The 19,967-nt window shown below is 43.4% G+C and overlaps 1 protein-coding gene and 2 long non-coding RNA genes across 3 annotated transcripts; 1 reads left to right on the top strand and 2 right to left on the bottom strand.

Annotated features, from left to right (window-relative positions):
• The first annotated feature begins 254 nt into the window (after positions 1-254).
• On the top strand, positions 255-6,302 carry LOC144119078 (uncharacterized). Its single transcript, XM_077651802.1, has 3 exons — positions 255-385; positions 3,703-3,880; positions 6,024-6,302. Exons 1-3 carry the CDS (start codon positions 324-326, stop codon positions 6,192-6,194), a joined length of 411 nt encoding a protein of 136 aa, XP_077507928.1. The 5' UTR covers positions 255-323; the 3' UTR covers positions 6,195-6,302.
• Positions 6,303-9,671: 3,369 nt separating this feature from the next.
• Positions 9,672-15,586, bottom strand: LOC144119079 (uncharacterized). Its single transcript, XR_013312251.1, has 3 exons — positions 15,461-15,586; positions 11,611-11,718; positions 9,672-9,748 (listed from the first exon to the last, which is right to left on the bottom strand). It is a non-coding gene; the product is annotated as an uncharacterized LOC144119079 (long non-coding RNA).
• Positions 15,587-15,855: 269 nt separating this feature from the next.
• On the bottom strand, positions 15,856-18,698 carry LOC144119080 (uncharacterized). The gene is made up of 3 exons (XR_013312252.1): positions 18,613-18,698; positions 18,303-18,483; positions 15,856-15,974 (listed from the first exon to the last, which is right to left on the bottom strand). It is a non-coding gene; the product is annotated as an uncharacterized LOC144119080 (long non-coding RNA).
• Between the last annotated feature and the right edge of the window lie 1,269 nt (positions 18,699-19,967).

The raw sequence follows: 19,967 nt of genomic DNA on the forward strand, positions 1-19,967 counted from the left end.
ACACACCCCAGTCATCCAGAGATCCCCTGGTGCATAGAATATCCGATGACTACGGAATTTTCGGAGCATCTGAAATAGCTAGAGAGCATAAATGTTTCAGTTTAAATCTTGTAACCATTGCCAGGATGATTCGTGTAGTTCAGGAGCGACAAAAGAAAATAATCTTTCGAAGCGACTAAAACAAGGCACAATTACAAAACCGCTACGGTTATTTCATCTCGTCTTTTCTATTCGTTTTTTTTGCTGTAGTTGACCGCGAGGACCATGAATGCGAGGTGAGAAGAAAAAAGAAGAGGTCACCTCTTGCGCCGGAGTCCAGCAGCATGGCAATGAATTTTCTTCGCCTTTGGATTCGCAACGAGCGCAAGACTGCAAATAGCGACAGGTATGCACTGCACAAGCATTTCTTTCTGACTTCGATACACGGTGCTCAGATAGAAATCAACGCCGCGCCTAACTGATAACAAAGCCTTCAATGGAAGCAGCTGGCTTTGACGCAGAGCCAGGCTTGTTTCGCGCTTGGTGACTAGTGTGCTGAAGGCCGAAGCACGGCTACCTACATGACTTAGCTGATGACATACTAAGCAGTTTTGAACGGGGGGGGGGGGGTTGCTAGTAACGGCATGGCATGACAAGAATTCCTGGACATCAACATTTAGCTTTTAGCACTGTTTGTTGGCTGTCAGTAGCGAACACGGCAAACGTAAAGGAGGAGAGGAGAGTTTTGAGCGATTCTGCGCGAACAATGTGATTATCTTTGAAGAGTATGGCCCACAATATGCTGTGCGCGCTTACACCAAATATATCTGACGGCCACAGAAAATCAGTGTGATGTACCGGAGATTCCACGTTTCCACGTAATTATGAATGTTTAGTGCTGCGCGGCACGCGGCGCAAGTCGCGCATGCTAGAAGCGTTTGTGCAGATTTCCTGGGCTTTTTTATAGCCAGCTTGAAAGAAAGCCGACGGCACTCATCCCGATTCTGTGCATCCGACACAAGGTTGTCTAATCGCAGAAAGGCATGTCGATAGTTAGAAAAAAAAATGTGCCAGACTGACACATGTGCACGAAAGTGTGCTTAGGAAACTAGCTTTTGGGGAGTGGAAGCGAAAACGTATAAGAGCTATGTTCGAATCAACCTTGACGGAGGTTGAAGAACGTGGGCAGTGGAGCATTGCATATACCAATTGAACGAAATTATATCTTGCGTCTTTCAAGACGTACAGGGAGCCGTGTGCTTCAATAGGGAGTGGGTGAATATTTAGGACATCATACAACCTTTGTCCGTAAGGTTCCGAGATTGAGTCCATTAAAAAAATGCGGTTAACATTGAAATATTGTGTGCAGCAGCCATTCGAAATAGTCTCCCTTGCAGTCTATATACAGCTTCCAACACCTCTTGAGATCTTGGAAACAGTTGGAAAGCGCTTCTTTTGGCAGGGCTATGAGCTCCTTTGTCGTGGCGTCTTGAATGGCCTCCACTCTCCCCATCCAGCGATCTTTTAGGACTCTCTTCACACCAGGAAAAAGGAAAAATCACATGAGGAGAGGTCAGGCGAGTATGGCGGATGGGGAAGTACAGTAGTGCTGTGCTTTGCGAGAAATTTTGTTACGCTGAGAGCAGTGTGCGGCCTTGAGTTATCGTGGAGAAGGTTCCATAGTCCAGACGCCCATAAGTCACGGCGACGGCGTCGCAGTGCATCACGCATGTGTTGGAGCACGCGGATAAAAACTCCAGATTCACCGCCTGCCCTTGTGGCACGAACTCGTGGTGTATGGCACCTTTGGCATGGAAAAAAACTATCAGCATCGTCTCTGGTTCAGTCTTCTGTCGCCACACCTTTCTCGATGCCGGATAGCTTGTAGACCGCCATTCGGCACTCTGCCTCTTTGTTTGAGCGTCGTGTTAAAAACACCACGTTTCTTCTTCAGCAATGATGGTGTCGATGAATGCAGTATCCTTCTCTGCCTCGGTGAGCAAGGGAGTGAGAAAGTGCGGCACAAGTCTGGCATTCTGCTTTTGTTTCCTTGTGTTCTCACTGAAAATTTGGTGGCATGTTGCCTTACTAATGTCGAGATCATCTGATAGCATGCTGACTGTAATGGTGCAGTCTTGCTGTACGATTTCCCTGATCCGAGCCACGTTGTTTTCATTCCGTGAAGTTGAAGGGCGCCCCTGCCTTTTGCAGTCTTCCCCCGACGTTCTTCTCGAAACAAAGTTCGTGTGCCACTCGAAAACTCGAGCCCGCGATAATGTCTTGTTGGATAAAGCAGCACGAAGGAGCTCATACGCCTGTGTGGCTGTCTTGCCAAGCTTCGCACATAATTTTATGTTTACACGCTGTTCGAGGTGGACGTCCACCTCTCCACATTCACTCAGAGCAGAATGCGCAGGCGACTAGTGACAACGTATTTTTTTACATGTAATGCCATCTAGCGGGTGCACAATAATTAACATAAATAGCTCAGGTTAGCCCCAAAAAATGGTGCTACACATACGCACCAACATTTGTTTTGTGGAATTATTTCTAGACAAGAAAATAATTTAGTTTTGAAACTTTACGGACAAAGGTTGTAGAAGCATTCATTCACGGTGTCATTTCCGCGATCCGCTCGTGCTCGCGCAGATACTTAGAAGACTGCCTGGATACTCGCATACGGAAGCAAGACAGGAAAACTCGTTCAGTTTTTGTATTTTGGTACACAGTGAATAAGCCTCTCCCGTCATTTTATTGGTATTGCTCCTGTTTGTACGTCTGCTCAGCACCGTCTCTGTGTAGCTATGTTTCTTCCAGCGGCATTATCGAGTGCTCAAGTTATTAGCCTTTGCCGAGGCCGCCAACATGTTCATCTAATTTTCACATTTTTGTAATTTTAGGCCATTATTACTAACAGGGTGCGCAAGATCGGATAATGGGAGCGGACTTTGTCTTGAAGTGGACATAATTCAGCCGATGATAATGGCGACGTGAAGTGAACGCAAATGGTGTGGTGCTATTTACTTTATATAAAGGCCCAATGTGCAGCCTAAGAAGCAACTCAGCTTTGGCACCGGGCCTCAATGTAGGCCATCTGCAATTCTGCTGGCGCTTCAAAGCTCTCTGTAAAAAATTACAGGGTTACACTTAAATCTGCTTAAGAGCCGTAATGCGAAAGCCTTTTCCTTACCTCTCTTTCTCCGTCCATTTTTCATATTTATTGTTCAATTTTTAAAACGTATTGTTTCAATTTTTATTCTTTCCAAATTTTTTTTATTTTCGGTTCTGCTTTATTGATTTATGTTTATGATGTTTTGCTTTTCCTAATTTTTTGTCTTTATTTTTTAAAATTTCATTAAATATATGTTGCTTATCAGCTATTGCTTAATCATTTTTTGTATTTCATTTTTAATTCCCATACAACTTAAGACTGAGAGTTCGTGCGCACACTTTTGCTTACAGCCTCTGTCTACAAATTCTGTGCACAAGTTCCGTCCACGCCACTCATCAGCCAAGAAAGGCTTACGTCCTAATAACAGCTTCAAAGTATACCGCGGAATCAGAAGAGGGCTGCTGTAGGCCCCGAACACAGCAGGATGAGTGATCGAGCGGTTTAGAGTGATTATTTTGTTACAAAGTCTCCATGCCATAGCGAGCGTGTGAGAAACGCTTCCGCGTTTTGCACTGGAGTTGTGCTTATGCGCTGTTTCCTCCATCCCGCAGCATCGTGTACGTGCTGAGGATGAACAGCCCGCTTAGTGGCTGCGAAAACAACGGCGACCCAGAGGCTCACTTTGCCGGCTTTAAGCACCGGTTCGAGAGAAAAAACTTCGTCGTATCCTCCATCGTGGTCGCACTGCTGATAGGAGCCGCCGTGTGCTTCGTTTTTGGAACAAGCCACGTATGTACTTCAGCGTTATGTTACCGCTCGTTAACAAAACGTCCATATGAGAAACAGGGGCAGAAAATCTGAAGCAGTGAGAGCAAAAGTGCCAGGTCAGCCCGGTCATGCTGAGGGAGGGGGTTGCGGTAATCCACGCGAAACTGGAGTATATAAACAATTTTCTCAGTACTACGCCACCCCATTCTCCTTTGGCCTTCTTCAGGGTCTCGAGCACAATACCACTGTAGGCTTAGCCACGACCACCCTGCTGATTCGGTGTGAAATGATAGCGAAGTGTTAAGTAAAAATATGACTGCACCACAGGTTCGATTTTCGCAAACCAACGAGCAGGCCCAGAGAGAGAGAGGAGCGCTCATATTTCCTGCGCATCTAGCCCGTGTGGAATACTGTGGCCCTCGCACTCACATGACGCTGGGCAGTGCTTTAAACTCAATCAAGCTCCTCGCTCACCGCAGAAGTTGGCGGCCTTGTACTCGATTTAGTTTTTCGAAATTCATATTAATTAAAACGCTACTTAGCTTCAGATGTACGCAATGCTAAAGATCTGACCTGGAATATTTTATATCGCACTCAAAAGCTGGGAAAAATTACAGGCGAGTCTCATTCAAACTGTTGTATGCGGAGGTTATGAGGCGGTGATTATGATTGTGACGGAACGTCACTGGGATTCTAAAATTTCCTAGCATACTGCTGAGCTTCGCGGTGCTTATGCCTAATTGCATTTCTTCTTAGGAAGAAAAGCCTGATGGAGTGCAAGAAAAAATGCTATACTGCATCGTTAGCGTCCTTAACAAGGGTGTCACGATACAACGCCGACAGTAGACGTGCTGGATGTATGTTTCGGTCACATCGAAGAGAATACATTAGAAACTTTCCACTCAACGGGACAACCTGTGCTTATGCACCACACCAGAGGGAATGGCGGGAGGCAACCGTTAAGTTCCCTGCGGTCACCGGTAGGGAATAGGAGAAGAAATTAAAAAAGACGTTAACAAAACAACGCCAATTGCGAGACAGTGTGTTTTGTGTAGGTCAAATTGACATCCCAAATTTTGCATTAAAGTTAATTGCAACAATACGCTTAGAGGCTTTTGAAGAAAAAGATATGGTAGAAACGTTTATATTTACAAAACAAACGAGAAAATTCTTCGTGCGCTGCGGCAATCTATCACCTCCAGGACACTTCAAAGGGTCTCTATAAGACGTGGGTCCTAGCACAGTAGACCGCAGTTCCCGCTGGTTTAACTCTGTTAGCGGTACCTTCGTCCAGCCATAGGGCATACAGCGGCGGTTCATATGTGAGTCAGTTGATTGCAGACCGTGTTTCTGGAAGTTCAAATAACTTCACATGCCGGCTCGGCTATCACCAAAATAGTGTCCGACCGCGGAGTGAGCAGACGATGCTCGCCGAAACGCACATGGCTGCAGAAACTTGCTGTGATGAACATAGAAGCCTGCGATGAACAAAGAAATGTTAAACTCTGATTACCATACCATAACATCATACTAAACCATGCCATACCATACTACATGATAACATATCATACTATACCATACCACGTCATACCATATACCACAATATACCATACCGTACCGTACCATCTCGTGCCATTTGTCATGCTGTGCCACAACATACTCGTTCTTTGCTCGGGACGCAGTCGCCATATGCCAGAGGAGATAGTTCCAGTTGACGCTGGACGCTCCATTCAATCACGCATTGCTTTGCAATATAGAAATGGTGATTTCGCAAAGCGCATATTAGCTATAGTATTCTTGTCAGTAGCACGAATAGATTTAGTGCTGGCCTCGAACAAAATCTTTCCTTCTCCTTCGCGTATGCACGAGAACCAACGCGGCCTCTCATGTTCGACTTAGCAGTTTGGCGAGCGCTTGATGCACTCCGTACTTGTGAACGCTGCATCATTAGACGATTAAGATGCACTCACAATATTTGTCTCGGATGTGAAAAGAGAGGAATAAATCAACAGTGGCTTCCACATGTAGCACTGAAGTTTATAACGATGTTTATTTTTTTGAAAATTGTACATTGCGATAACAATTGGCATTAAAACTAGGACCACGTGCACTAAAATTCTTTACGTTCTATGCCTGAATCACTTTTTCGCTTTGCGTCACGCAGCAGTCAAAAGTGGCAAGAAAAGACACATCTGTCGGAAGCGAAAGCCCCACACCTCTCTCGGAAGCCATCAGCTACCACGATGGCCTTCGGAACCGACACCAAGGATCCGGCGGCATCATGGTTCACTCGTCTTCAACGCAGAACGTCTCAGCGACTAGGGTCGACCAGTGAAGACTCATCAGACAAGGCCTCCGCAATTTTGTTATCATTGGAAAAATTCAAGCGAAAGCCGAAGGGTTCAGCGCTTCCAGAGTGATAAATACGAGAGCGAGGACTGTGACATGGAACGTTGGCCTTAATAAATATGCTACAATTTTGTACGACAATAAAAATAGCCTTTATGGAATGAACCCAGGCCTCAAAACACATGCGATATAATGAGATTAAAGTCGAGCGGTGACATCAAGTTGGGCAAAAGACTTTCCATAAAGGTTTGTGGAAGGGTGTTCTAGTTACTCAGTTAGCAAGATGAATCTACCGAACTCTATATTGAAATATTGAGATCTAAGATAATTTTGTAAGAAGAAAATATAATGCCATGTGTTTTCTACTTCTCTCCGTCAGGCATTAGCCACAGCGTGTGTCACCATGCGCTTTCAAGCGCCAGTGTGCCTACAGGCTGATTTGCAACTTGGTAGCGTACGCAATTGGTAACGCGCGTCCATCTCAGCACCGTAGCGCTGATTTGTCCGACAGCACGAAAATGCCGCTTGTAAAAGTTCGGTATTGAGAGCAAATGTATTTTATGCGAAGGATACTAGCCGCACAAACGAGCTCTTCCTTGCTGCGCCGCGTGCGGCCGCGTAGCTTCCACTTGACGTACATCGGCGCACCACGTGATATGACGTCATAACAGCTGTGAAAGCTGGGGCTCAACTCGTGCGCTCGCTTGCGGACGCGCAGCCTCCGGCGGCGGCCTAAGTCCCGCTCCTACCGCTAGGAGATACTGACGTCACGCAATTGTATAAAAGGCGACGCACTCGTTGAGTCAGTTGAGCAGCGAGATGTCGGCCAGGGAGAGGGCGGCTCGCCAGACCGCAAAGCGCAAGTTACAAAGAGCCAAGGAAACGGGAGAAGAACGAGAAGTACGGCTTGCCAAGCGACGTATGCCTCGCATCCTAGTCTTAACCATAAACTAAGCCAGGTCATTTTTTTTCTCTACCGAACGGTTTTCAATGCAAAAAGGTGCACAATGCACCTCGCTGTGCCCCTGGAGACCACGATATATTCAACATTGAGCTGCGTGGAAAAATAATACAGTTCAATAATTAACGGTACAGACAAAAAGGGCTCCTGAAATCAATTTTTTCACAAAACAACACTTCAAGTCGAACAGTACTGGGGCCTCTATCATTTCGATGGAGGCGGAATGTTAGAGGCCGATATACTGTGCGATGTCAGTGCGTGTTCAAGAACCCCAGGTGGTCAAAATTATCCGGAAGTTAAATCAGTTATTGGTCGCTCAGAAAAATCAACCCGAGAGCACCTGTAATCGCCGGGCAGTGGGGCATCGCTTAACCGCTGCAGCACTGCGCAAGGACAATCACGACGACTCTCATGTATCCATGAATGTAGAGAATGACCTTCTGCATATATGGGAATTAACTCATTGCGCTTTCGCTTTGTAGTTTTAAGGCAGAGCTTGAGCGTCCCCTACAATTATTCGCAACGTATAATGACTCAGCACTTTACGACTAATGTGAGGTGTATAGAGTTTGCACAAGGTATGAGTGGCCATCATAGTCATTACTCATGACATATAATTATTCTGCGAAGAAGCGTGACTCAGCACTTATGCCATCACAAGCCGAAATTATAAGCGCAAGAATTTTGCTGCCTCTAGTTTGCATGGCAATGCAAAAGATTGACAGACAGTCGGCGGTCCGATCCGTAGGAAACGTGTTGCATTGGAATTTAATTCCACCTTGCATGATACGACACATCACGCTCCGTTCTTTACATTCCCTTTCATTGCACACTCATTCTCTGTAGTTCTTTATACTTCAACCGAAGGGTGGCGTCTGGTAAGGGCGCGCGTGTCTGATATCTCCGCTGCGCATTGCTGCTGCGCATTCCTCCGCCCGCGATAGCCACCCTCTGGGTTGTTCTCGTGGTAGCCACCTGCGGACCTCTTCCTCCTTTCCCTTACAAGTGGATAAAAAACTTTTCTCGCTTCAGTTCGTCACCTGCCACCCGTAGCAGGGTGTTCTCGGAGGCTTCAGAGAACGCTGGACACTGGCAGTTTTTCCCGATATAAAGGTTCTAATGCTAACGCTATAAAATTAAAAGGCAGATTTCTTTTATGGCTCTGGCTGCACAGTGGAATAATAAGGAGGTCACGGTTCATGGTTTGTAGTTACCAACTACAAGTACCAAGATCCGGAAAAAAGACGAGTAACGGTGCGAGACAACAGGTGTGCAGAAAATGTGGGTGCGGGTCGTGACTCTCTTGATATTTGTTATTGTAATTGCTTCTCACATGATCTTCACATGCTGTTTGGAAAGGCTAGATGTTCTCAACTGATGCAATAATTATCGGCTTGGCTGAGGCCTTCTGAGGTCTGCTGATGGCCTTGCTGACGTCATTATTTTTATGGATAAAGAGACCAGATATATTCAAACCGGCATCGTGCAATGTATGCTTCCTCAGAGCCTCTTCAGTTGCTATGAACTAATAAGTTTCAGTTGAAGCGTTGTATAGGAAGCGGCGGCAGCGCGCGCATTTCTTGCGGTGCAGAAAATCGCCATACAGACTGATTCATTGTTCTTGCGCACAGATGCATCTGTGAAAATTCGGAGATGACAAGTGTAGTTTCCCCGTGTGCATAAGCCTAAGTGGAAGAAATGAATGTGGATTAGCTCAGCTAATCTAGGATATACAAAGCGAAAGCTGTCGGCCTTCATTTCTTCATTGCCGTTGGCGTTGACAATGTTCTAGTCGGCGATGGCTTTGAGCAACAGAGGGAGGGCGCATAACTGGCTCCCTGGGTGAGTGGACGACGCAATCGCGTTTTGAGGTACGTGGTGGTGATGAGAGAGAGATGTGGCCTGAATGCATTAGCGCTGACAACGTTGTGGCAGACACGCGGCGCTACAGCAATAGGCTGCAGCGTTAACTGGGGAACTACCTCTCGCGACCAACCATTAGCTGTCGCCTGCCATAGTGGTACACTGTAAAAAAATATGCTCCGCAGTACAGAGAAACCCGCTGGTAATGCGTTGCTGGAGGGTTTTCCGCAACATGAGGTACGGACTAAATGTCAGAAACAGAGACTCCGTATGACGACTGTCACATTCTTGGTAACGGAAAGTTACGCCATGCTATGCACGAGACCGAAATCGTTTTTTCACAACGAATCCTTATGTTTTGTTCTTATTGAAGTTTCCGCAATGTGTATGCATACGTCCTCCGTTCACTCGGAAGTCATTTTATCTAGAGCGGAAATTATCTGTATTGTAATTATGTACTTTCTGTAGTACATGAACATGCGTCTTCGTATAGCTTCTGCCCGCAATGTTCACTGCAGATATAGCCGTCCAGGTGCCGAAGAAATAAGTATTATGTACAAGGCTTTCCTTTACGCATATTATGTATAGTGCATACGTACAAAGACTGCAGTTTAGAATGAAAGAGTGGTAAGTGTTTGGGTGAGTACAAGTACATACATTTTATTTTCATGGCAAACTACACACATTGTATATCTGCACATTGCTGTCGGATCCATCTGAAAAGCATAAAAAAAATCCTCATTTAGTGGTCACACAACACCAAATATAAATTTCACAAATACATTTCAACCATCCGCTATTGAACAATCGGCTTTCGTAGAAGCTTTCAAAAGCCATTCACCGAGAACCAACCCGTTATAATTTATTGCCCAAAATTCATTTCTCATAACAGTAAACAGTAAAAGAAACCACAGGTCCAGAAAGAAGCAGACAAAATGCGCTTTCCCGGGCGGCACTGTGCGCATGAAAGTCTTTACACTTGCTTATCATTTTGTGCAAATAGAAAGTAGCTCAGGATGGGGGCCAGATGCAATTCAATGCAGGTGCCTTTCTGTACATAGTACTAAATGCACAAATTAGCGAGCAAGGAACATTGGTAACATCTGAAAAAGGTGGGAGAGGCTTGCCGAATTTATCGTCCATCCAATTTGTTATAGGCAAGACAAGACGAAGCGAAAGTCCCGCACTCAGTTTATATCCAGTTCCCGGGCATGCCCGTTGCGGCAGATTATGACGCTTTTTATTATGACACAAACTTGGAATACGGCCCCAGGAAGCACACTTCCCCAAAACCGCATGTTTTCACTCATAGCTTCCATTATCTCAGCATGTGGAAGAAAATGTACTAATATCTGATGTCAGTGAAAATGCAGTCACACTTACCGGAAGCAGCTCACTAAGGCATTCCAATATCTCTGCAGTGTGCCTCACAAGGGACGGATGCTCAAGTTTCAAAAAAGGGCTCTTGGCAGAAATTTAACCAAAGGCCGTTGCCATGTGAACCTTTTCAAAATGATGACCCAGAAAGACGAAGTGTCCTCATGTGTCTGATGCAAAAAAAGGATGAAGGCATGAGTCTTTCTGCTTTTTGAACAGCTGTGATAAGTTTTTTACTGGTACTGCTTGGTGCAGCTTCAGTCTCCTTCTTGACATTTTGTGAAATAATTATATATATGCGAAAGATCTCGCTAGCAAACATTTTGGCACTAATGGAGAAGCAAAAAGACCCATGTCCTAGGCCTTTTTTTTTGTGACACTAAAGGAAGGCTTGCCTTTTAGAGTCATTGATTACGAAGAGGTCCATGTGGCAACAAACTTTGAGAGAATTCCTTCAAGGGCTCTTTGTTCTCATGAGGTGCCCTGTAGATGTATCACAACACCTCAGTGAGCTGTTACCAGCCCTGTGAGTTCACTGTCACTTGACATCAAGGGTATGTACTTTTCCCCGCCACATGCAGCAATGATGTATATGTCAAGAGAAAGCATAAAAGATTTCTAAGTGCAATTCCAGATTGCTTGCGGAGGAAAGCACAAGAGTGGCCATGCTCAGCTGTTACCTTTGCTTCTTGCTCGAGTTCTGCAGTGAGTACTACGTAATGACAGGTGTCTGCATCAACTCATATTTAACACCCGTCCTGCGCGACCTCCATCTTGCACTACATGACAGGCAACTTTATAACACCCTTCGTGCAAAGAGTGTCATCAGGGTCGGTGTGTTCTGTCAGTTTCCTGGTCCTAGGGTTTGTGCTGTGTTTTCTACTCTTAAATTATTTACTGCCTTCATTCTCCACTCCATGAAGCCTGAATGTGCTACACTGGGCTGCTCCACGCGTCGTGGAGCAGCCCCGTGGGCATTTTTTTTTCATACGTCGGAGGCACTCAGCTCGAAAGCCATGCTTACTATATTCAGCAGACAAGGGTACATGTGAGACACATCATTAATAACTAATTCTCACAGTGGTATCTGGTGCAAGAATATCTAAATACTACTCAATTTTTGCTTAAGTTTTCAGATACACTCTTAGATTAAAAAAATAATTTGGCTACATTAGCAGAAGCACAGCACCAAGGTACTCACCAGTTACCTGAAGCACTGTACGCAAGTTCTCGTGCCATCATGAATACAGCACACTGTCCACGTCTTCATAATGCCATGTCACTCCAGCACTTCGGTAGCAAAATTTTCCTTAAAAAAAAAGTTTTTTTGTTTATGTTAGACTGGTCATATTTAATTTTACTATATACTATGTACTTCTCATTGTACTGCCCCAGACTAAAAAATACCAATGATCACGCTTTGAATTATGTCATATGTGATCACCAAATTATGTGATCACCATTATGTGATCACCAATATGTTCTTAGAAATTCTGATTGAAATAAATCTGACAAAATATTATTTCAGAAAATGTGGCACAAGGAAGAAGGACGCTAGCTAGATAACCTGGACGAATGTTTTCAGTTGCATGCAGCCACCGGCACCATTGCACACAAAATGTAAAATAAAGTGGGTTTTACCTTTCCGAATAGAATGTAATGCTGCAAACATTTAAGTAAAAAAATTTCAACCTTCCATTCCGCATAAAGGAAAGAAAATTCCTCTCGTTTTTTCACAAGCCTCTGCAAGTACACAATTCAGTGAATCTACTCTACGAGTACTTGAATCTATCAGCACGAGACAGAGACGAGAAAAGAACAAAACAGGCACTGACTCGCAACTGAAGTTTATTGAAGTGAACAGAGAGTATACAGAAAAGCCACACGCCACAAACTACACAATTACACATAAGCTACATCACAACATAAGTAAAAGATTGCCCTTAACATTCCTCTCATCTAGACAGTCCAACCCGCTGCATGTTAACGCTATGGGCAGCACACTCACACATTCGTCACCGAGTCATAAGATGTGTCTAGTCTCGATAATTTTCTGGTTAATCTGCTGTGAACGTAGTGCCAAAATGCGTGTTGCCGAAAGGAATGGCTAGCAGCCTTCACATCTCTTGTAATATGCAGATAAGTTACAACCCCTACCAATATCCAAATACCTCTCATGCTCCTGTAGTCTTACATTGATACACATTCCAGTTTCACCAACATAAACCCAACCACATGGTAATGGTATGCAATGCATGCAATGGTTGCAAGGCACATATATGTTGCCACCTTTCACTCGACACATGTGCTTTTCCCTAACGAAATTCACAAAATTATTAACAATTTTACAGATTGTAGACAACTTATTACGGGCCGAACACACCATTTTTACGTCATACCTTCTGGCCACAGTTTTCAAATTTTGCAACAATCTATGTATGTACAGTAACACAGTCAGTCTTTTGGCATCTCACTGGCTGGCCCCAGCCTGATCATGCCAGTCCCTGCGAAGGGGTTTCAGCTTTTAACATGCTAAAGGGAAGAATGGCACAGCATCAAGTAACGAGGAAAGCAGGACAGCACACCCACGCACAAGTGCCAACCCTGAGCAGATACAAAATCCAAGAGCGCGTGCTTGATATTCAGCGTTGACAGTCAAGGAAACGAGGAAACACGGATTTGAACGCTAAAGATTGAACGAGCCCGATCCTTGGCTGCCAACGCTGAATGTCAAGTACACGCTCTTAGATTCTGCATCCGCTCCAAGGATGGCACTTGTGCATGGGTGTGCTCTCCTGTTGTCCTCGTTACTTGATGCTGCGCCATTCTTATCTTTAGCATGTCAGACCAACTTGCCCAATCTTATATGCTCAGCTTTAACAATTTATCGCACGCTTCTGCAATAGCATGGTTGGGAAGTCATGCTTTCATTAGCCTTAAAATCTTCTCTTGGAAACCAGTTGTCACGCTGTAAAAGCATGGCTTCACCAATACCGAGCCTAGACTTGACGATGCAATGCTATTTTTCACTAGCTTAGAATCGTTCGACCAACAGTCAAGTAGCTGCTTAACACTCCTGGGTGAATATCGCTAGCACACATGGCGTGTGCAGAACATCAAGGTAAGGTTCAGAAACCGCAGCTCTTTTTGTTGGGACATTTTCTCCAAGGTAAACTTAAGACAAAGGCCTTGCTCCCTAAACAAGTTCACAATATGTACAGGTCCCACACTATCACAACCTTTGTAAAAGACCAGAAAATCATAGACGTAGCGAAAGATTTCCCCCAGCCCATGCAATTTCTTGGCAATCATTCCTTCCACCCTGCTTAAGAGAATATTGCTTAGCACAGGGGCAACCTTCGAATCGATACATTTAGCAGACTTTTGAACATATGCCGCACTGCCATACTCCACAAACGTGCTCTTCACTTCAAATAAAAGGAGGCAAGTGCCAAAAAAGACTTATGTTACACACCCGTTCCTAAACACGAGCTCATCGTTGTGCTCCGATATACACATTCATAAGCTTTTCACAAGATCTTCATACGGGATAGAATAAAATTGTTCTACATCGACACTAATCACAAGACAATCCGATGGATTGCCATTCTTAAGATACTCAACCACACTGCGAATTGAGTACAAGAAATGGATCTTCAAGATGCGAAGTAGACAGATGCTTTTGCAAATAACCAGAGATAATTTTGCATGAATCCTTTTCTGAAATTCATCTGAAGAGCATGTTATTGAATAGCATTTATTTGAAGAGCATGTTTGTAGAGCAGCGCAGTGCAGTATGTGTTCTAAAGTCTCGAATATGTAGTGGTTCAAAGGTTGACCTTGTGCTAAGCAATATTTTCTTGAGCAGGGTAGATAGAATAATTGTCCAGAATGTGCATGGGCCGGGGGAAAAATCTTTTGCTATGTCGATGATTTTCTGGTCTTTTATAAAGGTTGTGATAGTTGGGGACCTGTACATCTTCTCAAGTTGTTTAAGGAGCAAGGCCTTTATCTCAGGTTTACCTTGGAGCAAATGTTTCAAGAAAAAGAGCTGTGGTTTCTGGACCTTACCTTGATGTTCAGCACACTTCATGTGTGCTGGCGAGTGTTAAGCTGCTACCTGGCTACATGTCGACCATTCCAAGCTAGTGAAAGATAGCATTGCACTTTCCAGCGCGGGCTCAGAATTGATAAAATTATGCTTTCACAGCATGACGACTAGTTTCCAAGAGCAGATTTTAAAGTTAATGAACGCAGGATTTCCAAACCATGTTACTGCAAGAGCATATGATAAATTGTTAAAGAAGCTGAGACAGTTTTGCGGTGACCGGCACAATCAGGCTGGGGCCAGCCAGCGAGATGCCAAAAGACCAGTTGTGTTACCGTATGTACATAAATTGTCGCAGAATTTGAAAAATGTGGCCAGAAGGTATGATGTAAAAGTGGCTTTCTCGGCCCCTAATACGTTGTCTAAAGCATGTAAAATTTTAAGAATAATTCTGTGAATGTGGCTCGAGAAAAGTACACGTGTAGAGTGAAATGTATATGTACCTTGTAAAATGAATGTGGTATCAAATATTATTATCTTGTAGTCTGGTTTACGTAGGTGCAACTGGAAGGTGTATGAATGTAAGACTACAGGAACACAAGAGGGTAGGGGCTTGGCTAGGTGGTTGGGGTAACTCTGCTGTACACTGCACAGGATGTGAAGTCTGCTACCCTTTCCTTTTGGCAACACGCATTTTGGCAGTAAATTCAGAGAGATTAAATGGGAGATTATCGAGGCTAGACACATGACTCCGTGAAGAATGTGTGTTTTGTCTATCGTGTTAACACACAATGAGTTGGACTACCTCGATCAGGGAAATGATGAGGGCGATTTTTGACTCATGTTGTCCTGTATGCTTATCTGTAACTACATGGTTTATGGTATTGCTTGGGTTTTTATATATTCCCTGTTCACGCCAAGAAACTAGTCGCGAGTCAGCACCTGTCTTGTCTCCTTTCTCATCCCTGTCTTTCGCGCTGGTGGATTCACCGCAATGGCTCACCTATGCAGAAATCCAAGGCATGGCATTTCCCTCTTCACACTCGTGGTTCAGCGCATAATACGGCAAAGGCTTTTCAATTCCAAGGAAAGTTCATGGCTCCATTGAACACTGCCTCCTGCTTACAAGACACAGAGCAGCAATCATGGTAGATTCTACCTGTGACACAAAGAGCAAAGTTTTAGTTTGAGTGGACTAAACTAGGAAAGCAGCACAATATATCTATAGCCAAATAAGTGAACTGAAAGAAATAGAGGGTAGTGTAATTGTGAACACACTGATATATTGCAAGTGAGATATATGCTTAATATATTGCAATATCCAACACTGCTACCATTGCCTTAGCCAACTAATTCATAAATAACAATAAATGCAGTATCACAAAAATACTGATAACGTACTATTAGTGTTAATAGTAGCAGTGCAGGTTCCATGAACAAAAAGGGCCCAGTGCTGACTGTCGTTCCCACAGCAGCCTTGTGACCAATGGCCGGTGTAAAGGAAAGAGGAGGAATGACTGAAAAGAGAAAGAGCCAGGGGGAAGGAAAATAGGTATAGAAGGGCTTAGGATATCATAGGCAAATAAGGTTGTTTAGACCGTGAGCACAAAATAAACATCACCACACAAGTAAAGACATACAAGACCAAACATATATATCATTGTGCAGAGTGGCAAACTTGATGCCATTTAGCCCAAAATATGTTTTCAATAAAGTGATTATAATTATTAATAGAACAACTGACCGAGTGAAACTATAACAGGGATGAACAAGGAAGTTGTTAATATTCTGGCAGAAATTAAGAAGAAAATGGATCTGGCCAGGGCATACAATGCAGAGAATGATTCACCAATGGTATCGTAGGGCAACAGAATGAATTTGATGGATTTTAATGGCACAAGAGCATCTGTGGCCAAAGAGTGCCTTAGCACAAGTTAATTTCGTCTACTCAAGGTGAAATCAGAGACCCATTTCCCAAGCATTTCATTCCCGATAAGCTGAGCACCACGCCAGGAAACAGCTTGTGCATTGTATCACAACGAAATGAATTTCACCCTAAGGAAAATATAGCAGGAGATAGCTGATTACAAGCTCACTAGATAAGATTAGGTGATTTCTGATAGTGTGGCATGTAGCTGGTGCAAGACACAGATAATTAAACTGGAAAAGGCCATTGTCCTGAGGTGAATTTAAACTAAGCAATGAGGAAAATGAAATTCGCTACACTAGAGCTGTTAAGAATCAGCTCAAGTTCCATGCTTCAAGATGATGCAAGTTTGCTCAGTGAAAAAAAATCATAAGTTCACCCAAGAATTGGTATCTTGGCGGTATCAGGCTGCAGATGCAGATGAATTAATCCTGCCTCAGAGAAGAGCTACATAGCTACATAGAGCACAAACCATTTTAGGCCAGTCCTACACTGACAGCTGTTAATAACTATTTTAAAACTGTTTTTCATTGCACAAACAATAATACCGAGTTTGTGTTGGTCATGTGATTATGTTACTGAGGCTCTCCTAAAAATTCTAGCCAGAGCTAAAATACAAGCTGTCTCAACTAAGTTTTTATATCAACAATGAGAACATAAACACATGCAGATTATTCAAGTAGAAGTTTTATTCTTTATGACGTGCCCTACAAATTTCAAAATTATACTGAAAAGTGATAGAGTGGAGTGCTTGTGCCAAAAATACTAAACCTCAACAACAAAGAGAACACAATATAAAGGCAACAACATATTGCCCAAAATTTAAATGTTTGACAGAACAAATATGAAAAGAAAACCTCTCCACAACTGGAACAAAACAGCGTGATACCGAGCACACATTTGAAAATTGTTTCATCCAAATCCCCAGTCTGGTGCTCCAGCACTCTTCAGCCAGCATGTCATGAAATGTACCATAGTTCTGGTAGCTGTAGAGAGTATACAGCTGATCTGGCTTTTTGATATGTGAACAGTAACCCTCAATGACCACCAGGCTGAATACTTTCAAGAGGCTGTTCTAGTAACAAGACTGCAGTGAAACACTTAGCAAGTTATGCTGGCGTAATAATGCAAACCGTTAATATGAGAGTTCGCTATCACGCAACTCTGTAGTAACTCCTAAAGTGTTGCAATCGAATGAAAAAAGGACTGCCTATTATATAAACAAAAGTCAAGAGGCTGCAATGCAAGGCCACGACAGAAGTGCTGCAATACAGCAATAGCGATACAATGTACACTTTAAGCAACACAATGAAACATATTCTTTTATCCTTAATTATCAGAATTTAAATATCTGTTTTCCTTGCTCTCTTGCAAAATTAAGTTTAGATTGTGAAAGCGCTCAAAAAGACAAGGATACAGAAAGAGATTTCCACACAGTGCGCTTACTTCCAGTGTCTTTTTGAGCACATCCACTATCTAAACATGGTAACCCAACTAGTCTAAACGCTGTCGCTATTCCAAAATTAAGCCTTTCACAAAGTGGGAGCCCCTTTCCCCATACAAGGTGCACCATAACTAATCCAACACTTTTTTCATGATATGTTTTCTCTGAGAATAAACACTGTTTGAAGATTTTGCAATAGTACTTGTCTTTTCGATTCTACGAATGTATCATGCAAGTGTTCAATGAAATGACCATCTGCCTATCTTGATCATTGCTCAAAATCAGGGTATAATGCACCATGAAGGGCAGGCTCTGCTTGATTTTTATGTTTTCCTAACGAAGCATGTACGTGCAACCCTTCTGCTGGCTTGTATGCAGCAGGTTTGTCTAGCTAGGCGAACTGTGGTTTTGCTATAAAGATGAAATGGTACTTTGGAAGTGAATGGTTTTCTAAAATGCATTTAACATACATACCGGGGCTTTAACAGCACCTGGTGTAAGCAACATCAGTGGGGGGACTGCAGGAGTGGCCTAGTGGTCCGAGCATCTGCCTCGCAAGCAGGAGGTGCGGAGTTAGATCCCCAGTGCCACCGGGTAACCAGCGGTGATACAATGGGTCGTTTCAATGGCCAGTTTAAAACTTGAAATAACCATGCTGCAATATATACAAAAAATGATTTGTGTGCTCTCTCTTACATGACATAGTTAATCATATCATAGTGTTGGTAGTACACAAAATGCATGTGTGGAACATATACATGCACTGTTTTTGTTCACATCTTACCTGCTATGTGCTGTTATGGCATGTTATGTGCTGGGAAAGCAACAGTTAGTGAGCAATGTTGTGTTGCAGCCTTCCTTCTGGTGGAATTTGACTCATGTGAGGTGCAGCTGAAAGAAATTGTTTCATACATAACACAACAAAAAGTGCACAGCCCCATCATGAGTTGTGGTTTAAACTAACAGCGAGCTTTTTACTACTCTATTTAACATATGATGCAAGTCAGTGATGCTGGAGGCACAAAACTAAATACTGTGAGGTAACAAGAGGTAATATGGACAATCATGCCTTTAAGAGATATTGTCAATATATATTTTCCTGAATGAACTAAAGTTATCCTTAGAAGCATTCAGAGGAAGATAATTTTGCTAAATGCCTTTTGCCAGAATAGGCCTTTTATGAACCAGTTGCAAATGAAAAGAATAACTTTAAGACCATGCTATGCATGCTCTAACGCCAAAGTAGTTGCATACAAGCAGTATACTATGCCCCTAGTTTTATGGTGGGCCTGTACTGCACAATTTTCATGCAAGGTAGTGGAAAGTATGTGCCATGAAACAGACCTCTGCTTGCTGAAACTGGCAAATAAGTACTGGGTTTTTAAGGCAGGAAAGAAGTTACATAGTTCCTTCTGCAGGTTTTGAACTTCAGGTTAGTTATTTGAAAAATATCAATCCCTGAACTGCAATGATTGAAGTTTTTAGCAAATAACATTTCCATTGTAACAGTGGAAACGCTCTTTTATTTGAGGAACGACTTTTCAAAAGCCTGCGTTTCATGGTGGCTGTCAAGTAGCCCTGATAAAGAGAAACCAGTCACGACACACAACCAAGCCCCCGTAGCACATTTCCAACTATACCCTCATGATATAGCTTTAAAGTAGGTGTTAAGCAATACAAACACAAATCCCTTGATTTCCTTCATGATTTATCACTGGTGTATACATACAAAGATAACCGTACAAGATGTGGAGTGCATGGTACAGAGAGAGTAGGCAGATGGTTTCTTGACATTCAAAAAGTGAACAAGGGAAGGAAAAATCTCAGGGTGCTTGCCGTTTCGACAAGACAACTTGTTTTCGTCTGGGGTCAACATATACAGAGGAAACTTAGAATCAAGTACAGGGTTGTCCACTCTTAGTGCGAACACGCGAGCACGCTCTTTGGGCCACTGTGTCTGACATTGCCACACATCGAAGTGTAACATGACACGAAGCACCACATCCAGGTGCATCTCCTCTTGCGCCATTTTGCAGCGATGAGTGGCTGCGCCTCACACAGTGGACCTCTAAAGAGTGCGGCCATGCGCTCACATGTTTGCACTAAATGTAGCTCTGTACATTCCGGAATTGGCATAAT

The sequence above is a fragment of the Amblyomma americanum genome, chromosome 2 (assembly GCF_052857255.1).
Source record: "Amblyomma americanum isolate KBUSLIRL-KWMA chromosome 2, ASM5285725v1, whole genome shotgun sequence".
Taxonomy (NCBI): Eukaryota; Metazoa; Arthropoda; class Arachnida; order Ixodida; family Ixodidae; genus Amblyomma; species Amblyomma americanum.

What these genes read in the sequence shown, in the direction of transcription:
- LOC144119078 (XM_077651802.1), top strand. Translation starts at nt 324, where the DNA reads ATGGCAATGAATTTTCTTCGCCTTTGGATTCGCAACGAGCGCAAGACT. An exon ending in AAGACTGCAAATAGCGACAG is followed by an intron (nt 386 to 3,702) that starts GTATGCACTGCA and finishes TCCATCCCGCAG; the next exon opens with CATCGTGTACGTGCTGAGGA. An exon ending in TCGTTTTTGGAACAAGCCAC is followed by an intron (nt 3,881 to 6,023) that starts GTATGTACTTCA and finishes TGCGTCACGCAG; the next exon opens with CAGTCAAAAGTGGCAAGAAA.